At 39.3% G+C, this 21,615-nt stretch overlaps 1 protein-coding gene across 15 annotated transcripts in view; it reads right to left on the bottom strand.

The window, feature by feature from the left end:
- PLCB4 (phospholipase C beta 4) overlaps window positions 1-21,615 on the bottom strand; it is a 395,299-nt gene that overhangs the window by 50,490 nt on the left and 323,194 nt on the right. For 10 of the 15 annotated variants that reach the window (XM_017523965.2, XM_017523963.2, XM_037736896.1 and 7 more), the window contains 9 exons: window positions 20,966-21,066; window positions 16,824-16,859; window positions 14,077-14,218; window positions 13,364-13,448; window positions 12,897-13,021; window positions 11,014-11,065; window positions 4,714-4,816; window positions 2,658-2,822; window positions 193-397 (listed from right to left, as the gene is read on the bottom strand). In XM_017523965.2, coding sequence (XP_017379454.2) covers window positions 193-397; window positions 2,658-2,822; window positions 4,714-4,816; window positions 11,014-11,065; window positions 12,897-13,021; window positions 13,364-13,448; window positions 14,077-14,218; window positions 16,824-16,859; window positions 20,966-21,066 — 1,014 coding nt within the window. The remainder of the gene's footprint in view (window positions 1-192; window positions 398-2,657; window positions 2,823-4,713; window positions 4,817-11,013; window positions 11,066-12,896; window positions 13,022-13,363; window positions 13,449-14,076; window positions 14,219-16,823; window positions 16,860-20,965; window positions 21,067-21,615) is intronic. The other 5 variants (XM_037736898.1, XM_037736900.1, XM_017523966.2 and 2 more) reach the window with 1 other exon arrangement.

Genomic DNA, 21,615 nt, shown 5'->3' on the forward strand with positions numbered 1-21,615 from the left:
ATGAAGTATTCTTGATATATTCAAGGTGATCAGGGTTGGCAGCATTAGCAGGAATAGACAGTGTTATTTGATACTATTTGTAAATAGATAGTACTATAAATAGTATTATTTAAAGCATGGGTGAGATGTTTTATAATCTTATAATCTAGGTCCTCATCTATATCATATTCTGTAACCAAATATTTATCTTACCTCCAAATCCATCAGGCACATATGTTTTAAGAACAATATTGCAGAAAATTGTTGGCAGTGATAATGGTTTATTTCCCTCATTTCGAAGGGAAATGTGTCGATATCCAGCTTGGAGGCCATCAAGCGGGAGGATCCTCTGGCCAATCAGCTTGTTGTTATCATCATACACTGCTATTCTCAAGACAGCCAGGTCTGGCAGGATCACCTGCAAACAGAGAACAGGACTTTTCATGGATTTTTCCAATGCAGTGCCTAAGAACCACGACTCTAAGAAGTGTGGACCAAATCCATGCTGTTCTTAAATGTTCTCTGATGGTGAAAATAAGTCCATGATCAATCTGCATTCCCAAAAACGTACTGAGTGAGCTACAACACCCAAGACACTGAGAAAAGCAATTGGAACATGTTTTGTGGAAATTATCTTCTGAAAAATAATAGATGAAATGAATGTTAAAGATTACTACTTCAACTCTTGCGATTGATCCTTGTCCCCACCCATATAATGGATGAGAAAAAGGACACACTGAGAAATAAAGTCACTTCCCTCAATCACAGAGATATCAGTGACAGAGTAGGGCCTGGGAATTGGGGATCTTGAGGTCTAACCCCGAGATCTAATATCTGGCATGCTCCTAACATCTTTATTTGCTTGTTTTTAAGAATATGGAAGGTATCTTTGAATAAATCCTTCAGGCATAAGAGATAACTTTTATGTATAAATTTGAGTCTTCCTTGTTTCTTGCACTCCTCAGTTTCTACCACATGTTGGGATGTTAAATAGAGTAAGATGCTGTAGCTAGAAACATTAACATACTTTGATTCTAAGACACCTACCCCTGCCATCCCCAAACTGAATAAATGAACATAAAATCTGAGTTCAGATGGCAGAAACCTGATTCAGTTACAAAACAGCAACATTACAAAAAGGGTACTCAATGTGTTTAATCAGGAATGCCTTTTTATTGGCTAAAAGCAATCAGGACATCCTGCTCGATCTGAGTGCTATGTTTAAAGCTAGACAATGGATGTTGCCTATTTACATCTGGAGGCTATAATTTAATTCCAACTTAATGAAGATGAAGAGGAGAAATCATGGTAAATTAGCCAATTTCCCTCTCTTCCTCCTTATGCGGTGAACAGAGGCTTGGGCTTTGTCATTCTTGCCATGTTAGATTAGTGAAAAATGCAACTACGACAAGAAAGACAACAAAGCACTTGCTAGCAGTGAAAAAAACAATTTAACTTCTGAAGAAAATGGGAGGACTCAGAATTGGCATCTTGTTTCTAGTGTCAGAACTATTATATATAAACACTAAATTGGATATTTCCTCATTCATTCAAACCAAAGAATGCCTGAGTCAACTTTCTCGACTTCTAGAAATGTGAGTAGAGATTATTCATTATGCCAAAGAACAGTAGCCATGTGGCCACGGATCCAGCTATAACCATTTGGAAAATCTAGGAAGAACAAAACGAAATCACAGTTGTGTATGTAATTTACACCATGTCCTAATAGGGGCAGGGAACGAAACAATGGGATCTGAGGGTTGTGTGGATAACGGGATTCACACCCCAGGGTAAACTTAAATGTCAAAATGGCCTGTTTCATCAAACCTACATTGATCTTCCTTCATTTGGTTTCTGTAAGCCATTTACTCTATTCTGAAATGGGTAATCCCGATTTTGTGAAGGCAAGAAGCCGATTGTTTGTGGTGTATAATGTACAAATGGAGCAGAACCAGTGGGAAAATTTGTGCCAAAAGTAGCAGGAAGAAATCATTTTGGTCAGGATAACAGAGTAAGAAGGCAAAGTGAACATTCTTAGAGACAGCACTACCGAGGTGTGGTGTTTCCACTTCATTTTCAATTGACAAAAAAGAAACCAAGGCGAAAAGTGAGTAAGAGATTAAAAACTGAACATGAGAGATAATGGCCGTGATTGTTTTTAGGATCCAAGGCACAGTATTAGGAGAAAAAAGTAAAACACTAACAACAGTACAAGAAGGTTAAGGCCTGCAAGTAAGCAACAGGTATCACTCTTTCTGGAGAGACAGGACCATGCCCATGTAGTGACATCTATTGACCTTAATTTTGGAGTGCAGCATCTTACCTGACTACTTGACTAAAGGAATAGTGTAAGTCACCAGTAACTTCCAGGATAGGGAAGAACTCTCCAGTATATGATGGCGTCCAACAGCAAAGACTCATTCTAAAAGATGGCAAACCAGAGCTTAGGCACTGCCATGCAGGAGATGGGCTCCTCCAAGGAGGAGAGGAGAACCAAAAGGAGGGCAGGGCCAAACAGAACCAATGATTCTGTGACAGCTACAGAAGTTAGCCATTAGGAGAAGAGAAAAAGATGATGTTGTGGGTCGAATAACTGTCCCTCTATCGTGCAGTGTCTGTGCACTAAAACATGGCTCCCAAGTTAGTAGAGGAAGTTTGACATGCTGAAAATGTCCTACCTTCCGAAATACAAATGACTCTTCATTGTAAACTGGATTGAGTCCATTATTCATAACCATGCGAGTTCGGAATTCCTTACGTATGGTGTCAGTGGGCAACCCATACATATCCACTTCTACGTAGGTGCCAATTTTCTTATCTGATAAGAATTGACCTGATATAACCTGCAGCAGCACAGAAATAGAAGAAAGAGAAGTAAACTCTGTGTAAGCATTAGTAGCAAAGAATAATCAGGAAGTAAGAAATTGTTTTTTTGGGGGAGGAGTGAGAATTTCAATTATCTATCATAGTAATGTATTCATTTTTTATAAACCACAACATTGAACAACTACTATATGCAAAAAGACCCCAACTGTTTCAAGCAGATGTTCTACCTTCTAGAACTGTCTAGAAAAAGAACAAAGAAAAAATATACATAATACAAAGAAATAGTGTCACGGCCTCTTCATCTCACCTAAGTGTCTACACCTATGAAATGAAGTGATGAATTCAGGTATGTCCTAAGATCCCTTCATAGCTCTGAAATTCCATCATGCCATACTAATTAGTGAATTATTTTAAAAGTCTTGAGACACAGAAAGAAAAACAAATCTAGAATTTGTCTGTTATTACAGATATTGACACTGGTCAGCTAGGCAGTTTTACGTATTTGTAAAGACCAATGTTAGTCCATCTACAATAAAGCTATGGAAGAATAATTTTTTATTTAGTGTTCAAATGACTATCTATTACGTTTCCTTTTTGTTTATATTATTTACTAGCTAACAATTTGAAATGGATTTTTTGAGGTATAATTGACATACAATGAATTATATGCAATTCATTGGCTGTACAATTAAGCTGGGTGCCATGGCTCATGCCTGTGATCCCAGCACTTTGGGAGGCTGAGGCAGGTGGATCACCTGAGGTCAGGAGTTCGAGACCAGACTGGCCAACATGGTGAAACCCCTTCTCTACTAAAAATACAAAAATTAGCCAGGCATGGTGGTGGGCACCTGCAATCCCAGCTACTCGGAGGCTGAGGCAGAAGAATCATTTGAACCTGGGAGATGGAGATTGCAGTGAGCCGAGATAGTGCCATTGCACTCCAACCTGGGCGACAGAGTGATACTCAGTGTCAAAAAATAAAAAATAAAAAAATAAAATGTACAATGAGATCATTTGGGACATATGAGCACATCTGTGAAACTATCTGCATAATTGAGATGATAAACATTTGTATCATCACCCAAAGTTTCTTTGTGCCCTTTTATAACCCTTTCCTCCCTGCTCTTTTTTCAAAGGCAAGCACTGATTTAATTTCTGTCACTATAATTTGCATTATCTAGAATTTTGTATAAAGGGAATCATGGAGCAGGTACTTTTTGATGGTGTCTTTCACTTTAAGTAGCTAATAATTTTACCAGTGAAAAAATGTGTCTCCATGCACATGTATGTTCATTGCGGCACTGTTTACAATAGCAAAGACCTGGAACTAATGCACATGCCCACCAACGACAGACTGGCCAAGGAAAATGTGGCACATATACACCATGGAATACTATGCAGCCATAAAAAACGATGAGTTTGTGTCCTTTTTAGGGATATGGATGAATCTGGAAACCATCATTCTCAGCAAACTGACACAAGAACAGAAAATCAAACACCGCATGTTTTCTCTCATAGGTGGGTGTTGAACAACGAGAACACATGGACACAGGGAGAGGAACATCACACTCTGCGGTCTGTTGCCAGTGGCTACAGGAGGGACAGCAGGGGATGGGGAGGTTGGGGAGGGATAACATGGGGAAGAAATGCCAGATATAGGTGATGGGGGGATGGAGGCAGCAAACCACCTTGCCATGTATGTACCTATGCAACAATCCTGCATGATCTGCACATGTACCCCAGAACCTAAAGTACAATTTAAAAAAAATGTGTCTCATTTTTAAAATGTAGAGGGTATCTTAAGTCAAAGTTGTGAGCAGCACATGGATCTTGCAATTTAACATTAAATATTTTATCATTTCAAGGACTATTTGCATATACATTTATACTACCTTGTGACGAGCTTACCTGCACTGAGCAAGTGGCTGCAATAACGCCATCAACAGGTGTTTCAGAGAAGGGATCAAATGTTCGATCAGGCCGCCTCATGAAATCTGGTTTGAGAAGGTACCTGGTAGGACAAAAGTACAAAAGTTTATTTTATTAGTAGGTTTTACAAAGACTAAAACACTTGCTAGTTGAAACACTGCATGCTTCCTTTTCTCCATCTGTAACATAGGAGCCAGGCTTTTAGGCAGAGGGTCTTAAGGATGGAAGAGAATGTGCCTGCCCTTATGGAAAACCTTAAAGAGCTTCAGGTTCAATGGGAGGCTCAGTGGCATCCAGGACTTCCTGATCCTATCATCTTCTCTTGAACGTTTTTTCCCCTGATCCCCTTTAAACGCTTTTCTTTCTATGTATAAAATAAAATGCAAAGAATAACAATGAAAAACCAATTATATTAGCTATAGTTATCAAAATATGAAATGTGATATTCTACCTCTGTATTAATTGTACTTTTGTTAATGCATTAAATTATAAGACCTAATGGTAAGATCTAATTATGATGACAATAATCTTAAAGTACTGATGTGTACAAACATACTTTGAGACAGCTGTAACAACAGTAATGAGCTATGACAATATCTGTGATTTACATTGGTGAGAGAGACAAAGGTCACCACTAATGTGACTGTGGATTGTTGTCTACATTCACAATCAAAGGAAATTGAAATTTCAGCTAGAGGTAGGTAAAAATAAAAATAAATTATTTCCCCATTTCTAGCAGAAACAATTAGGCAAGAAAATGAATTAAAAGGTATCTAGATTGGAAAAAAAGAAGTAAACCTATTTCTAGTCACAGACGACATGATCCTATACATAAAAAACTCTAAGGAATCCACTTAAAGAAAACTATTGGAATAAATAAATACACCACTATTACAGGATACCAGATAAACATAAAAATTCATTTGTATTTCTATACAATGGCAATGAACAATCCAAATATGAAATTAAGAAAACAATTCCACTTATAATAGCAGCAAAATATAAAACACTTAGGAATAAATTAAAAAAAAATAAGTGCCTACAGTTTGAAAATTACAAAACACTGTTAAAAAATTAAAGAAGATCTAAATAAATTAGAAACCATCTTGTGTTCATGGGTTGGAAGACCATATTGTAAAGCTGGCAATATTTCTCAAATTGATGTGTGAATTCAGTGTAATCACTATCAAAATCCCAGCTGACTTTCTGGTAGAAACTAATAAGCTAATCCTAAAATTCATATAGAAAGTCAAGGGATCAAGTATAGCCAAAACAATGTTAAAAGGGAGAACAAAATGGAATGTCTCACACTTCTTGATTTCAAAACTTACTACAAAGCAGCAAGATTTAATCAAGACAGTCTGGTACTGACATAAAGAAAAACACATAAATCAATGAGACAGAATCAAAGTCTACAAAGAAATCCTCGTATCTGTGGCCAATTGATTTTTGATAAGGATGCCAAGACCAATCAATGGGTAAAAGTAATAGTCTTTAAATAAAGAGTGACAAGATAATGGGATAGTTCCATGCAAATAAATAAATAAATAAATAAAACTGGATCCTTACCTTACACCATATACAAAAATTAGCCCAGAGGATTTAAAAAAAAAAAAACTAAATGCAAGAGCCAAACTATAAAACTCCTAAAAGAAGCCATAGGACAAATCTTTATGATCTAAACTTGGCAATGGATTCTAAATACCAAAAGCACACATAACAGTACACTGGATTTCCTTTGAAAACTTTTGTGCTTTAAAAGACATTATCAAGAAAGTAAAAAGACAAGCCACAGAAAGGAAAAACATTACGATTCACATATCTGATAGGAGGCCTGTATCTGGAATATAGAAAGAATAACTAATCTAGCTTAAACTGCAAATGACATAGATGGTCTGTTTGGTGATTTCTGGCACAGAAAATGAACTCATTCCAGACATCTAGGTCTGTGTGGCAGGCATCGGCACAAGGCCAAAGCTAATAGCAAACCAGGGATCTAAGGATTCTCTGTGGACTTGTAGGGCCTTGGAAGGCAAGAGGGGGAGAGAAGAAGGGTTGTCAACCAGGTGGGTGGACAGGAGCTCCAAGAATGAGAAAATGGGGTCATAAGGAAGCAAATGGGGTCACACCTAAGATGCCATCAGTTGTCCAACATGCCATTATTTTTTATTTTATTTCATTTATTTATTTTTTTGAGACAGAGTCTTGCTTTGTCGCCAGGCTGGAGTGCAGTGGCACAATCTCGGCTCACTACAACATCCGCCTCCTGGGTTCAAGCGATTCTTCTGCCTCGGCCTCCCTAGTGGCTGGAACCACGGGCACCAACATGCCATTACTTTATTTAGCTGCAAGAAAGCAAAATGGCTGAGGACTATAACTGCAAGCTACCATGCATTATAAGACACATTCCAACTTGAAGATATTATATGGTATCCCCCTTTATTTGCAGTTTTGCTTTCCGAGCTTTCAGCTGTCCGTGGTCAATTCTGTTCCAAAAATATTAAAATAGAACCTAATATAAAAGTTGGAAAATAAAAATTTGAAATAAAAAAATCTATTTTAAAAGATAGAAAACCCCCCATAGGAAAATGAGTAATAGACAAGTTCTTCACAAAATCGAATATCCAAATAGCCAATAAATATAAAAAATGGAAAAAAATTAAGATATTTTGAGACCACAGTCACATAACTTTTATTACACTATATTGTTATAACTGATCTATTATTAGTTATTGATGTTAATCTCTTGCTATGCCTAATTTATAAATTAAACTTTATCACAGGTATGTCTATATAGAACCACAGTATATGTAATATATATTTGGTTTGGTGATTCCAGGCATCTGCTGGAATTCTTAGAACGTGTGGCCTGCAGGCAAGGGAGAACTACTGTATAAAAACTGCCTCTGAATCATAAAATGTCATACCATTTTGATATCAATCATCCACTTTTCTATGAAAGCCTAAAATGATCGTAGATATAAATTTACACTATTTTGTTTCATTTGGAATTAGGGAAATGTCTTTCGTTTTTCCATATTCCAAAATGATACTGTTGAAAACACTGTTCACTTTCCTGGTAACATTCACAATTGCTGGTCCCAACGGTATGCCCTCCCACAAAATCAGCCAGGGAGCAGACGGGGTTTGTGTACTTTGCACACTGATGTTCTAAATAAAACAGGGATTGTTGCCTCCACAGGCCTAAAGGGCACAGAATGCCTCTTTAAGAAATGCAGTCCTCAGACTCAGTCCAAAGGGGTGGTTTTTAAGTCTTTGCAGGTGGGTGGGATAACCACAAGGGTGACACAGTGAGAGCCATGCATGGCTCCAGCTGGCCAAGCACCAGGGACAGGAGCTCCTGTGCAGTACTGGGCCCCACAGCTACCACCACCGAGGAACACAGAGGCATGCAGGTGACGGCAATTTCTTCTCTTTTCCCTGCCAGTGACAGCCTTTGCCACCAGCTGGGTGTATGGAAAGGAGAATTAGGAGATTAAAGACTCAACCGTATTGCTAATACTATATCAACCTGGGCTGCCCCACTGCATGCTATTTTTCAGCCTTTCTGGTGAGGTGTATGCTATGCCTTTGGTCACATAGCGTCCAATACATCAGCATAGAATTCAGGCTAAAGTAGCAACATGATCCTTGTTTGTGAAAGTATTTTAAAATAAATTAATGCATTTAAAAATGACCAATGAGGTTGGGCATAGTGGCTCATGCTTGTAATCCCAGCACTTTGGGAGGCCAAGGCAGGTGGACTGCCTGAGCTCAAGAGTTCGAGACCAGCCTGGACAACATGGTGAAATTCTGTCTGTACAAAAAATACAAAAACTATCCAGGTGTGGTGGTGGGAACTTCCAGCTACTTGGGGAGTGGAGGTGGGAGGATGGATTGAGCCCAGGAGGTCAAGGCTGCACTAAGCCAGGTTTGTAGCATTGCACTTGAGCCTGGGTGACAGAGCGAGACCCCATCTTAAGAAAAAAAAAAGGTGGAGAGTGAGACACTGCACATGCTAATGATGGCTAACTAGAAACTCTAGGATAAACAAACTGAACACAGAATTGTCAGGACTTTTTTATACAGATATAATTCTACTCCCTGCATCAGGCTAGGCTGCCAGGATTCCTCATGGGATCGTTGAGGTGGGTGAGGAAACTGCTTTAAGCATCACCGGGCCACTGCAGGGTTCCTGAAGTGAGCACGGCCATGCCTGATGGGTCCTTTAAGAGCCAGGACTGCCAAGGCTGCCTCCCTGGGCTCCTTAAAGGCCAGCTGAATAGAGCACTCATTGAATCTTGCAATGTATGTGTGTGTGATTGATGGTAAGACCTTAAGTTTTTCTTAATTCCCACTTTTGCACAGAAATGCGCAGCTCCTGAAGTCCGTTTGTACACACTCACCCATTTGACCTTACTGAGCTATTGTAACTATTAAAGAAAAAAAAATACCCAAACACTTGTTAAACATGGTAAATAGACTTTATTCAAAGGGGTAGGGAGCTGTGACAACAGGTATAGGGGCTCAACTCTGACCCCAAGAAGCATACGTGGAGATTTAGAACCAAGGCGTAGGGTGAGGGCCAACAGATGGAAAATTACTAAGAGCAAACGTCAAGGATAAGGATTTCTGGCCAAACGGACCTTATAGGATTATTGCTGGAGGTAGGCTAAGGTGACAGTATATCCAGGATGGTCAGATACCAAGGACTGGGGATTTTCCCTAAACTGAATTAGCGAGATTCTTGCTCAAACTGGATTCTACAGTGACTGAAAGGGAAGCCCAAAAGTGGGCCTCCTGAGAAAGGACTCAGTTTTAGTCAAAGGACAAAGTTTTTTTCAGTTCCCCATTTTGTTCAAGGAAAAAGATATTTTTTTTGCCTTTGACTACAACAAACTCTGTGTGGCAGGTGTCGCCGTCTTCATTTTATCAAGCGGAGAAGAGAGGCTCTGACTCTCACACACCTGCTCTAGGCAATATAGCAAGAACTAGGAGCAGCTGCGAGCTGAGCTCAAACCCTGATCTTTAAACTCCCAGCCTAGGGCTTTTACACCCAGCCCACGGCTGAACCCCTGGGACTTTATGCCTCGGTCCACTACCTGGGGGAGGAGAAAGTCTATGAAGCAATTTATGTGCAAAATCTCCCGAGTTGGAACACTTGGTATTAAATAACAAAACAGCTTTCATATAATTCTGAAATGTGAATTCTGATCTTTTTCTCCCCAACTACACATTTCTTTTTTCTTCCAAAGCACACAGCAGAGGAAAATGTAGGGTATACTTCAGGTATGTAATTGGTGGGTGACTCAGGGACTAGCACAATCACCATGTATGCAGCCAGACTGGCAGAGAACCATTCACCAGGCAAGCAGGGGGAGGGAGCGGGCATTCTGAAAAGTCATTCCCAACTCACAACTGCTGAAAAATGTTATCTTGATTGGCAGTTTTCAGTGATAAAGCCGCCATGAAGAAATTCTAATAGCATCATTATGACAGGGGCTGGTTTTCCATTGGAGTTCTCTAGAGGCCTTTGGGCAGTGGTCTGGAGTTATTAATATTTACTTGCTTGGAGACAGACATATGGGGCCAGGGTGAGGTGAGAAGATCAACGCATAGTTTTTTTTGTTTTTGTTTTTTTTTAATCTCTACAGAATTCTAATTTTATATTTTCATTTAACCTTTCAGCGTTTCTGTGGAATTAACATTTCCTATTTCACTTCTTGGTTCACAGATTTTCAAGACTGCTATTTAAGGAAAGTAGGACAATATTCATAGCATTATTGTTTGATAACTGCTACTTATAAGACACAAAAAAAGAATCAATAGAGGACAAAGGTTTATTCAGAACTGAATGAAATTCAACTTGATGTCCACAACTTTATTACATAGGAAGTTAACTTCATTTCTTGATTTGTCCTAGGAAAATGCACATATTTAAGACCTATATCTGCAGTTAATACTCAAGTGTGCAGGGAATATTTCCTGTCCCAGACATAAAAACCTCCACTATTGATTTTAAAGTGAGAGAATTAAACTCTAGGATATGTATGAACTGCTTCACTTGTGATTTTAAAAAAACCAAAACCTGCTTAGTAAAATGGGGTAGATGAAGAATGCATATTTGCAAATATACTCTAGGTATTTCACTCGTTTCTATCCCATCCCTCAAACCCAGCTTAAATTCTTTAGCCCATAATTGAAAATGACATGGCTTCATTATAGCTGTAGTATGGAGTTCTAAATCTAGGTGATAACAGTTTAAATCACATTACTCACCCGCATGATCCATTATACTCAAATTTTCCCTGATTCAATTGCATCGCCAAATCTGTCAAGAGACAAAAATAATTTAGCATCTTGTCTTCCTGGACAAAAAAGACCTTGATGGGGTGATTTTAAACAATAGGTATCAGATTGCTCCCAGGCCCACAGGTCCCTCTTTAATACTACAAGGTTCTGCTTGGTCTATTTAAGACACACTCTTTTCCATGCTGAATTGACCTCATGTTTCATTAAAATTAAGCATAAAACTTGTTTTCATAAAGATCATGCTAATGATCACTTTAAAAACTGGATTCAGTATAGGACTCATACGATTGTTCGATGAGTATTGTGAGTAGAGATACCCAACCTGCTACAGTGATTGGGTCTCAGGTTCCCCGGGGAGGGGAACAATGGAGATACCTGGTACGGTGAATATGAAACTTGATTTAAAAGATTCGAAAATGAACTAGAAAAGTATTGCATAAAACTTGGTGGCATGCTTCCATGATGAGACACATGAGACACTGGCAGTGCATGGCTTGTGACTTTTCTCTTGTTAGTGAATAAAATCTTTCTTCTCATCAGCAAAAGAAATGGGTAAATTGATGCACTTTTTTCCTCATCAAAATGCTGTGTTTAAACCTAATATCATAGAATAAAACATAAGCTGGGCTACAGAATAAACTGTTTTAGAGCCATTTAATCCGTACTATGGACTCACTGACAGCTGAGAACACAACTTGTCCTCTTATTAAGTAAGTGAAGTCATCAGGGTTTTGTTACTGGGCCCCACTATAAACACTCAGGGACTGAATTGGTACCTATCATGTCATAGTCTAACCTAGCAAGTACTGCGGGGACCCCATGCAGAATGGCGGCTCCAGTAGGAGGGGCTTCTGGTCACTGGGGAGGCTCCCCCAAGGTGTGGGAAGTACAATCAGCTCATGCCTATGCCAAAGGAATGAAAGTCAAAGGATCTTCCTCTCAGTCCAGATAGCAGGGAACAAGGTGGACAAAGATTCTTAAAATACAGATTTTAAAAAAATCCTCAAATTGAGAAGCATGGGCAATACACTTATATAGCAAAAAAATGAAGGAAAATAGGGTTTTCTGGTTTTGTTTTATTTTAACAATTGTAAGAACCATGCTGTAGAATTGACCATATACAGTGAACAGGTTTTGTGGCATATTTCTATCCTATTTCTATTTTGCTAACTGTAATCTTAATACTGTGATCCTAGGCTCTTAAGCAAACCTCAAAAACTTTAAAAATTTGTTTGTTTTTATAAAAATTTACTCTTTTCCTTCCAGAAAAAAAAAAAGTCATTATATACTGAAAACCTATCTTGAAGTATACTTTGGAAGACCAAGATATGCATTAGTACTTCTTAGAATATGTAACTCCTTATATGTCGTTTTAGTGGAGTTTACTCCAAAACATTCTGTTCTTCTCTGGTGAAGTGCCTCTGTGTCAGCCATATTTGCCAAATGTTCACAGTGGTCAGAGTATTCGCCAAAGGAGAAAGGAGTAGCTGTTACTGTACAAAGACACTCAAATTCTTTTCACTTAATTCTGCCTCTGGAAACAAAGATAAAAACTTTGATCCAAAAGGAAGAAAAATGAGAAATATTTTAAATAGGGAATAATGGTTAGCAGGAATAGTCACGGCATTTATGAAAGGAATTAAATTTAAATAACAACACATTCTCTTCTACCATTGTTTGCTCTATTTTGGGTTTTTTATTTCTCACCATTATATAAATCCAATAACACATTGCTTTGCCATATGTCTGTTTCCTTTAAAAAATGCCCACAGCCAATTGATGGGAAGTGCTGGCACCATCCTGTCAAAGTGTTCTCATGGAATTTGGGGTCACTGGACATCAGCTCCTACCTGGGGTTTGATAGTTCAGTGAAACCATCTGGCAGCCAGCGTTCCAGAAAATCTGAGGCATGTAATTACTGGAATCGACTCGGCCTCCCTTGGGGTAAATGCGACTCATTTGCCGTTTGTTATAACTGTGTAACTTATTAAGGAAAACAGAAAAAAATAGTCCTACAGCAGAGAAAAATAAACAACAAAGAGCTAAAACAACAAAGGTCTAGGCCAACAATGACAAACAAGTAGACAGCACAGAGCAAATTTCACATTTACAAACGATGCTTAAGATCACAGTTCACTGTGTGGATTATAAAAACCATTTTCATTTGGGCAGATTGTCATGGCTGCCATAGTCTTTCACACATACTATTTTATTAACTCCACCACTAGAATGATATATTAGCCATTTATCTATTTCAGAGGGTCCTGCCAAATCAACGTTGAGTTACCCACTCATTCCACTTGATACATAAGGATACTTGACAAATTCAATTGCGTGTGTCTTCAAGTAGCCAAGACCGACTGATTCATTAAAAGAAGACATGTTGTAATGAATATTGCGTTCTGTAAAAGAAAAGCAAAGATGGACTCAGGAACCCTGCCATCAAACCCTCATCGAAAAACAGCAATAAATAAATATCATTACACCCTGAATCACGAGGCCTTGGAGGGTAATGCTACATTATCGTCAGTAGCTCCTACTTTCATTAACATCCTGTGGATAGAGACATCTGTCTTTTAAAAAAATGTACTGAATTAAATTGGGAATCATTAAAGAAATTATGTGTACCCGAATTGCCACAGCCACCCCTGAAATACAGATTTTTGACGATGATGATGATGGCTTCTCTAGCCCAGAAATGAAGTTTTTAAATACTTATGTTTTTGAAAACCAGCTTTTGATTAAAATAAGTCTTGTGAATGCACGTGGGAACAGAAGAGGCTATATGACCCACTGCTAACAAACCCATAGTCTCTCCGCGCCACCTTGTGGGTGATGTCAAGAATGACAATGTAATGTCACCACATACCAAGGACAAGTGGCTTCTACGGTCTGTGAAACAAAAATAGGGTGAGGTGGAACAGACCCCATGCCCACAAAGAAAAACGGCAACAAGTTAGATCAAAGCTCATCAGCACCATAAAAGAAAATCAGGCAAAAAAGGCGATGGCATTTAACCTTATGTGTTACCTTCTGCCACATTGAAACCTTGAAACTTTACAGGCTGGGCGTAGTTGATCATTGTGGACAAATATGGATGGATATTAGTGGTAGCACCTACATATTTATAAGATGCCATCCACGCCTGCTCATCTTCGACAGTGACCAGGCCCTATAAGCACAAGGAAGAGAACATATAAGTTGATGACATCAGTGGGACTCACAAACATGTGCTACAGATTTCCTTACTAAAGACAATTTACACACACATAAATTGAAAGGTAAAGACTTTTTCTTCCTCAATTTATACTAAAGGATATTTTAAGACGTTAGTGTCTGTTGTAGCTCTAAATAATGCAAAAGGAGATAATCATAAAATATTAAGCTTAAAAAGTATTATGCTTATCTTACATTTGTAGGACATTTTTAGATTTTTAAGGGACTTAAAATATTCAAGAAATTACCGGCTGGGAGCAGAGGCATACACTTGTAATCCCAGCACTTTGGGAGGCTGAGGCAGGTGAATCATTTGAGACCAGGAGTTCAAGACAAGCCTGGCAAACATGGCAAAACACCAATCTCTACTAAAAATGCCAAAAATTAGCCGGGCATGGTGGCGCATGCCTGTAATCCCAGCTACTTGGGAGGCTGAGGCAGGAGAATCACTTGAACCCGGGAGGCAGAGGTTACAGTGAGCTGAGACTGCACCACTGAGCAGTCTCAGTGCAAGACAGTCTCAGGCAACAGAGCAAGACTCCACCTTAAAAGAAAGAAAGAAATTACTGTATTAGACCTCACAGCAATGCTACGAAGTAGATATGGCAGGTATTATTCATATTTTTACAAATTGAAGCACTATGTCAAAATATTGACTCTCAAACTTTAGTGTGCATCAGAATCACCTGGAAGCCTTTTTTTTTTTTTTTTTTTTTTGAGACGGAGTTTCGCTCTTGTTACCCAGGCTGGAGTGCAATGGCGCGATCTCCGCTCACCGCAACCTCCGCCTCCTGGGTTCAGGCAATTCTCCTGCCTCAGCCTCCTGGGCAGCTGGGACTACAGGTACGCGCCACCATGCCCAGCTAATTTTTTGTAGTTTTAGTAGAGACGGGGTTTCACCATGCTGACCAGGATGGTCTTGATCTCTTGACCTCGTGATCCACCCGCCTTGGCCTCCCAAAGTGCTGGGATTACAGGCATGGGCCACCGCACCCGGCCGGTTTTTTAAAATAAAACAGATTCATGGGCCCCATGGTCAGAGTTTCTGTTGAAGTCGTCTGCAGTGAGGCCAGTCACTGCTGTAACTAGTTCCTAGGAGCTAACGATGCTGCCTCCTTGGGGACTGTGCTTCACTGCAGCACTGCTCTAGAATGTAAGCCACATACATACGTGGCTTATAGTATATAAAAAAGTGCTTATTCTTAAAAGCAATCTAATAACTTGCTGCGTAGGACATGTTGAAATTGTATTACTTTGCATATGGAAAAAAGAAAACAAATTAGTTTATTTCTTGATAAATCAGAAAAAACAACAACAAAACCAACAACAAAAATAATGCCTTCAAAAGTGATCAATATTTTTGCTGAGAACTTTGCAAAGCTAAATTTTCTGCATAGAGTGAATCTAGCTGGATAAACTCTTCAGTTGCATGAGTTAAAAACTGTTTGTCTTAACTGATGACTTAACAATCTGAGCATTCTAAATTATCAAACTGATTATTTCAAACTGAAATAATCAAGTAATGTAACTTGGTTTTGCTTTTGTTTTTATCATTTTCATGTGTCCCTCCTGCTCCCCTACCAAACAAGTGCCATGTCCATTCCTTCCATGTGTGTTTAATGATAATAAATACCACCAAGTGCTATGTGCTGGGCACCAGGATGAATTCTTGCAGGCACGGTCTCATCACTCTTTGTGATGTGTAGTGGGGATTAGAGTCCTACCCACTGACCACATGTGTAGATTGATGCCTTGAGAATTAACATAACAACTAAAAAATGGCAGTGACCAATGTCGATCTGTACACTGTTGACTCCAATTATGAATTATGAAATTCTAGGACAGGAGACAAAGTAATCACAAATATTTTGGGAGAGACTTGTGACCATATTTATTCATGATTCTTTCAAATTTAATATTTAGAGGGTAAGAAGACAGGATCTCAACTCCAAATAGGATAGGACTGACAGGTAGCAGGGCAGTATTTTCTGAAGCTCTGAAGTGTGAGAACCAAGTTATCAGGCAAACTTTTGCTGGTGGCTGTCAGTCTCAGTGTTGTAGGATAAACCATAAATACTTACTAAATAAGACCACTTTGATCATTATGAAGAACTTTGTAGAGGATGAAAGAAAGTGAAAATGTAACTTTACCTTCCCTACAATAAAGCCAATATCTAATAACATCATATAATAATCCTAGAAGTTATGGAGTGTAAAATTAATCAATGATCTTCCAGAATGCCAATGTAGTGGGAACTAAGATCAACCTTTCTATTATGCTATAATATGGATTTGATGACCTATTAGCTCATTTTCATTTTCAAGTTCAATCTGCTGATGATCATGTAGTTCCAATGCAGGAATGAAATCTCTAATTCCAATGAAGAAAATGCCTTACTGCATTAAATACCTGCTTTTAGAAAAGTCATCTTACTCACCTGCCCTAGTTTTATAATTTTATCAGGATTTAATCATTTTATCACCATGCTTAATTCCTTCCTTTGAAGATTTTTTAAATTAGATGCATCTAATTTAAATGTGCAAGGGAATTATTTTGTTACCTTTTTGTTGTTTTCATGTTCAAGGTCATCTGAGGCCTAATTAGAGAAAGGAAATAATTTATTTACTTCTCTAAAGGGCAAAATTCCAAATGTATTAGCCATACATACATAGATATTTAAATAAGCATAGGTGAACTTGTTACTCTATTTATTTGCTAAAATAGGACATTACTGATGACATAACATGGACGACCTCACTGTTTTATGCACCAGAAGGGCTAATCTTAATGCTCTTTCCCTCCTTTGTGGACAGTCTTTACCTACTTAGATGCTTTATTATAATTATTTAATTAGCGCTTTAGTCATGGGGCTTGGAAAATAAATAATCAATGTGGCTCCCTCCCCTGATCTGTAAGGGGCAGCAGCGTGAATGGTTACTCTTGAGTAACTCAGTATTCATGTCTGGGTATTTGCTACGGACTGAATGCTGGTGCAGCCCCCCCATACCCTCCCAAATTCATATATTGAAATCTGAATCCCCACTGTGATAGCCTTTGGGAGGTAATTCGGTTGTGAGGGCCAAGCCAAAAGAGAGCTTGCCTCCTTATTCTCTCTCCACCATGTGAGGACATAGCCATGAAGAGGGCCCCCTCACTAGGAACTGAGTGGGTGGCACCTTGATCTTAGGCTTCCTAAACTCCAGAATAGTAAGAAATTTTTTTGTTCTTTAAACTAATCAGTCTATAGTATTTTTGTGATAGCATTCCCAACTGACTACGACAGTACTGATGAAGCTTTAGCAACATTCTTTTTTTTTCTTTTTGAGACAGTCTCACTATGTTGCCCAGGCTGGAGTGCAGTGGCGCAATCTTGGCTCACTACAACCTCACCTTCTGGATTCAAGCAATTCTTCTGCCTCCGCCTCCAGAGTAGCTGGGAATAGAGGCACATGTCACGGCACTCAGCTAATTTTTGTATTAAAACAATATCCTTGAGTCTTAGTAGGCGTTCAATATTCTCAAAGTAGTCACAATTCCTTATATCAGAAAAGGTAGGATGTAAAGACAATATGCCTTTGGCTTTGCTCATCAAACTCTCTCCCCTTTTCCTATCACCAAATGTATCTGCCTACCGGCATCTTCATCCACTGTCTTCACTAATTAGGTGTTCCAGCTCCTTTGAAGGGCCACACCTTTGCACCACAGCGATCCCACCCTCTTCCACCTTCTCAAGGAATTGCAGGCAGTTATCCCCTCTCTTTCCTGCAAAACTAATCTCTTCCTCTCTACTGCAACTCTTCCAAGTTTGCAAACACACTCCAGATTCATTCATCCTAAAAAGAAAACACTCCCTTGCTCCTCAGGTTCCCTTTGGCCACCAGTCCATTTCTTGCTCCCCTTCACAGCAAAACTTCTCAAAAGCATAGTCTCTACTCATTCATATCTGTGTGATCCAGTGTCACCACGTTGCCTGGCACTCCACTGAAACATCTCTTTAACGTTGCCAATGACCTCCATGTTAACAGCCCAGTGGACATTCTTGAGTCTTCTTACGTAGTCAGTAGCATTTTAAAAATTAAATTTAGCCCAAAGCTGTTTCTTTACATATTCTAATGGTTTCTCCACAAACTTTCACATAGTAAACTGTAGACTGAATGGATGTGTAAACAGACAGTAACCTACTCATGTGCCAATCACTGAGTTTCAGCCAATCGAAGGTGGCCAACTATTCGACCTCTGCTCAAATAGGGCAAATAAGGCTGTAACCAATCCAGCTGCTTCTGTACCTCACTCTGTTTTCTGTAGGTCACTTTCCTTTTTCTGTCAATAAATCTTCCACCACATGGCTTCACCAGAGTCTTTCTGAATCTCTTCTGGTTTGGGGCCTGCTCAATTTGTGAATTTTTTTTTCTCAACTAAACTCTATTAAATTTAATTTGTCTAAGGTTTTGTTTTATTTTACTTTGAGATGAAGTCTCGCTCTGTCACCCAGGCTTGAGTGCAGTGGCGCGAACTCAGCTCACTGCAACTTCCGTCTCCCAGGTTCAAGCGATTCACCTGCCTCAGCCACTTGAATAGCTGGGGTTACAGGCACCCACCACCATGCCTGACTTATTTTTTTTTTGTATTTTTAGTAGATACAGGGTTTCACCATGTTGGCCAGGCTGGTTTCAAACTCCTGACCTCAAGCGATCCGCCCTCAAGCGATCCACCCTCACTCAGGCCCTCCACTCTTGGCCCTTGCTGATGAGAATTTGTCTTGGCATCCCATACTGCTAGGACTACAGGCATGAGCCACCATTCGTGGCCTGTCTAAGTTTTTTAACAGATTCCATGGTCAACCACTCGATCTTTCTGATAACACTGTTCTCTTTCTTGGCTTTCTTGGTGCCACTGCCTAATTTCCCTCCTACGTCTCTGGCTATAACTTGCTCTTCTTTTCTGGCTCCTCTCCTGTGAACCCACCTTTAACTAGTACTCCACTTGGGCCTTCTTTTCTGCCTCTCCCTGTGAATCATCTCAGTATTTCCACTGCTTCAAATGTGATCTCTTCAACTCCTAACTTGTAATTCTAGCTCAACCTGTCTTCTACAAACGTGTGATGATGACGCCAGTAATCATGAGGATAATGACAATGATAAAGATGAAAAGGATGATAATATACCAGCAACTAATACCTTTACAGGAGTTACCATGTGCCAGGCACCAAGCTAAGCTCTTGACATGTCACAAAACATCCACTCTTCACAGTGACCCCATGAAACAGGTGTTATCGTCTTCACTTTGCAGATGAGGAAACTAAGGTACACAGAGGTTAAGTAACTTACCCAAAGTTAGACAGTTAGGAAATGAACCCAGAGAGAGAGTCAGATGGCAATGCTATATGAACACCTCCCCTTGAATACTTCACAGGCATCTCAAATAGTCATCCCATTTGAAACTCAAGTTCTTTCTCTTTCGGTCTTCCCCATGCCAGTAATGGTACCACCACCTACCCAGTTCCTCAAACAAGGACACTCGAGGGTCATCTGACTTCTTCTCTCTCCTTCATTCCCACATTCCATCCATCAGTAGGCTGTCCCATTATTCAACATGTCTTGAAGCCACTTAGTCCTCTCCGTACCCATTGTCTGGTTTGACCATCAGGGACTCTTGTCTGGCCTAGAGCAGCAGACTGTCTCACTGATTTTTCCTGCTCCCACTCTTGTTTCCTAAACTAGTGCCCATATGGCAATCACAGCAATCTTTTAGAACTTGAATCAGGTTACACTGCCCCCTTCTCTAAACTTTTCTAGTAGTGTCACATTTCACTTAATATTTGAATTTCTCATAATGGCCTCCCAAATCCTGTATCACCCAGTTCCCACATACCTGCCCCATCTCATCTTTCCTCACTCCACCCTCATCGAGCCCTCTACTTGCAAGCCTTCCTGTAGCTTTTGAGGCCCCTCCGCATGGAAAGTGATTCCTGTATCTGTGCGTGGCCAATTCTTCTTGCCCCTTTGCATTCTGGTTTCCTTATTCCTTCTACTTCATTATTCTCTAACACTCATGTTTATGTTTCATAGTTGCACTTATCACAAGTTGTAATTATGTAGTTATTTGGCTACTTGCTTGTTTGCTGTTTCCCGTCCCTTTCCCTAAGCTACAGGGGGCCATGAACTGCCTAGGGTCTGAAGGCAAGAATGTTTTACCCTTTTAGGTCATGTGGCCTAGACTATGCCTGAGAAAAGGTAAGTACAGGAATAACTATTTTTCTTGGCTGAATGTTTGGAAACATTTTTATGCTTAAAGTCTACTTTAGGAGGAAGGATTATAATTAGCAGGACTAGTTCTCGAATGAGGGCTGGACTCGGGATGTTCAGGGGTCATTTTCCTGATGAATTCAAGATTAAACCTTACCACTGGGACGCTGTTGTTGCCTCCCACCCCAGCTATGATAACACAATAAATGATAATATTTAGAGGACATTGGCCAAATGGGTAGTGTTTAACACTGGCCCTAATGAGTAATTTAAATGTCCTTTTAAACTTAATGTTGTGTATGTGTCAAATTCTGGTCACCAAGCACAGATTTGTATCCTAAGCAATTTAGATGGGAAATTACAGGTGACTTTATTCTCTTGTGGTTTTCACATTTCCAAGATTTCATAAATAACAGCTGCTACCTCTTGAAAGTGATGAAAGAAAGGGGACTCTGACCTTCTTGACGCTGTTTGCAACAGCTTCCTTGTGACCCAAGTCATCAGCAGAAAGTTCATTTCCAAATTTGAATTCGGGGTGAGCTTCCTCTTCTTGGTCAGCTGTGTGAAAGACAAATGGAAAATCCATGACGCCAAACCACTGACAAGTAGTCAGACCTTGTTCATTATCTTGGGTAGAACATAAGCACTTTTAGAGAAAAAGGATGCTAAAAGAAAATGGGGACATTTAAATTTGCAGTATTTTTTCAAGTAAAACTCTCACTAAACTCTTCCCTATTCAAGGTCAAGGAGCACATCTTGTTATGTATTATGTCTCCTGCGCCTAAAATGTGGTTTGCCATGCTTGATGCTTAATAAATTTTTCTTAAGTGGATAGCTACTTCTATCCTAGCATACTAATTCTAAAAATGAAAGCCTCAAACATTGCAGAAATATCTGTGACTCATTAAAGGGTATTTTGATCTTTCATGACATCTAGAGAAAATAGGAAGATACAGAAAACAAATACATTGGATAATTTTGAAAGACTAAAATGTGCACTTGAATTTTATGGGCATAATGATGTATAGCCTGGAGTGGTATAAAAAAAGAAAGGCCTCAGAAGGATTGTACTACTCCTGCAAACTATTTGTCAAACCTAGCATAGGC

The sequence above is a fragment of the Cebus imitator genome, unplaced genomic scaffold (genome assembly GCF_001604975.1).
Source record: "Cebus imitator isolate Cc_AM_T3 unplaced genomic scaffold, Cebus_imitator-1.0 Scaffold31, whole genome shotgun sequence".
NCBI classification, from domain to species: Eukaryota; Metazoa; Chordata; class Mammalia; order Primates; family Cebidae; genus Cebus; species Cebus imitator.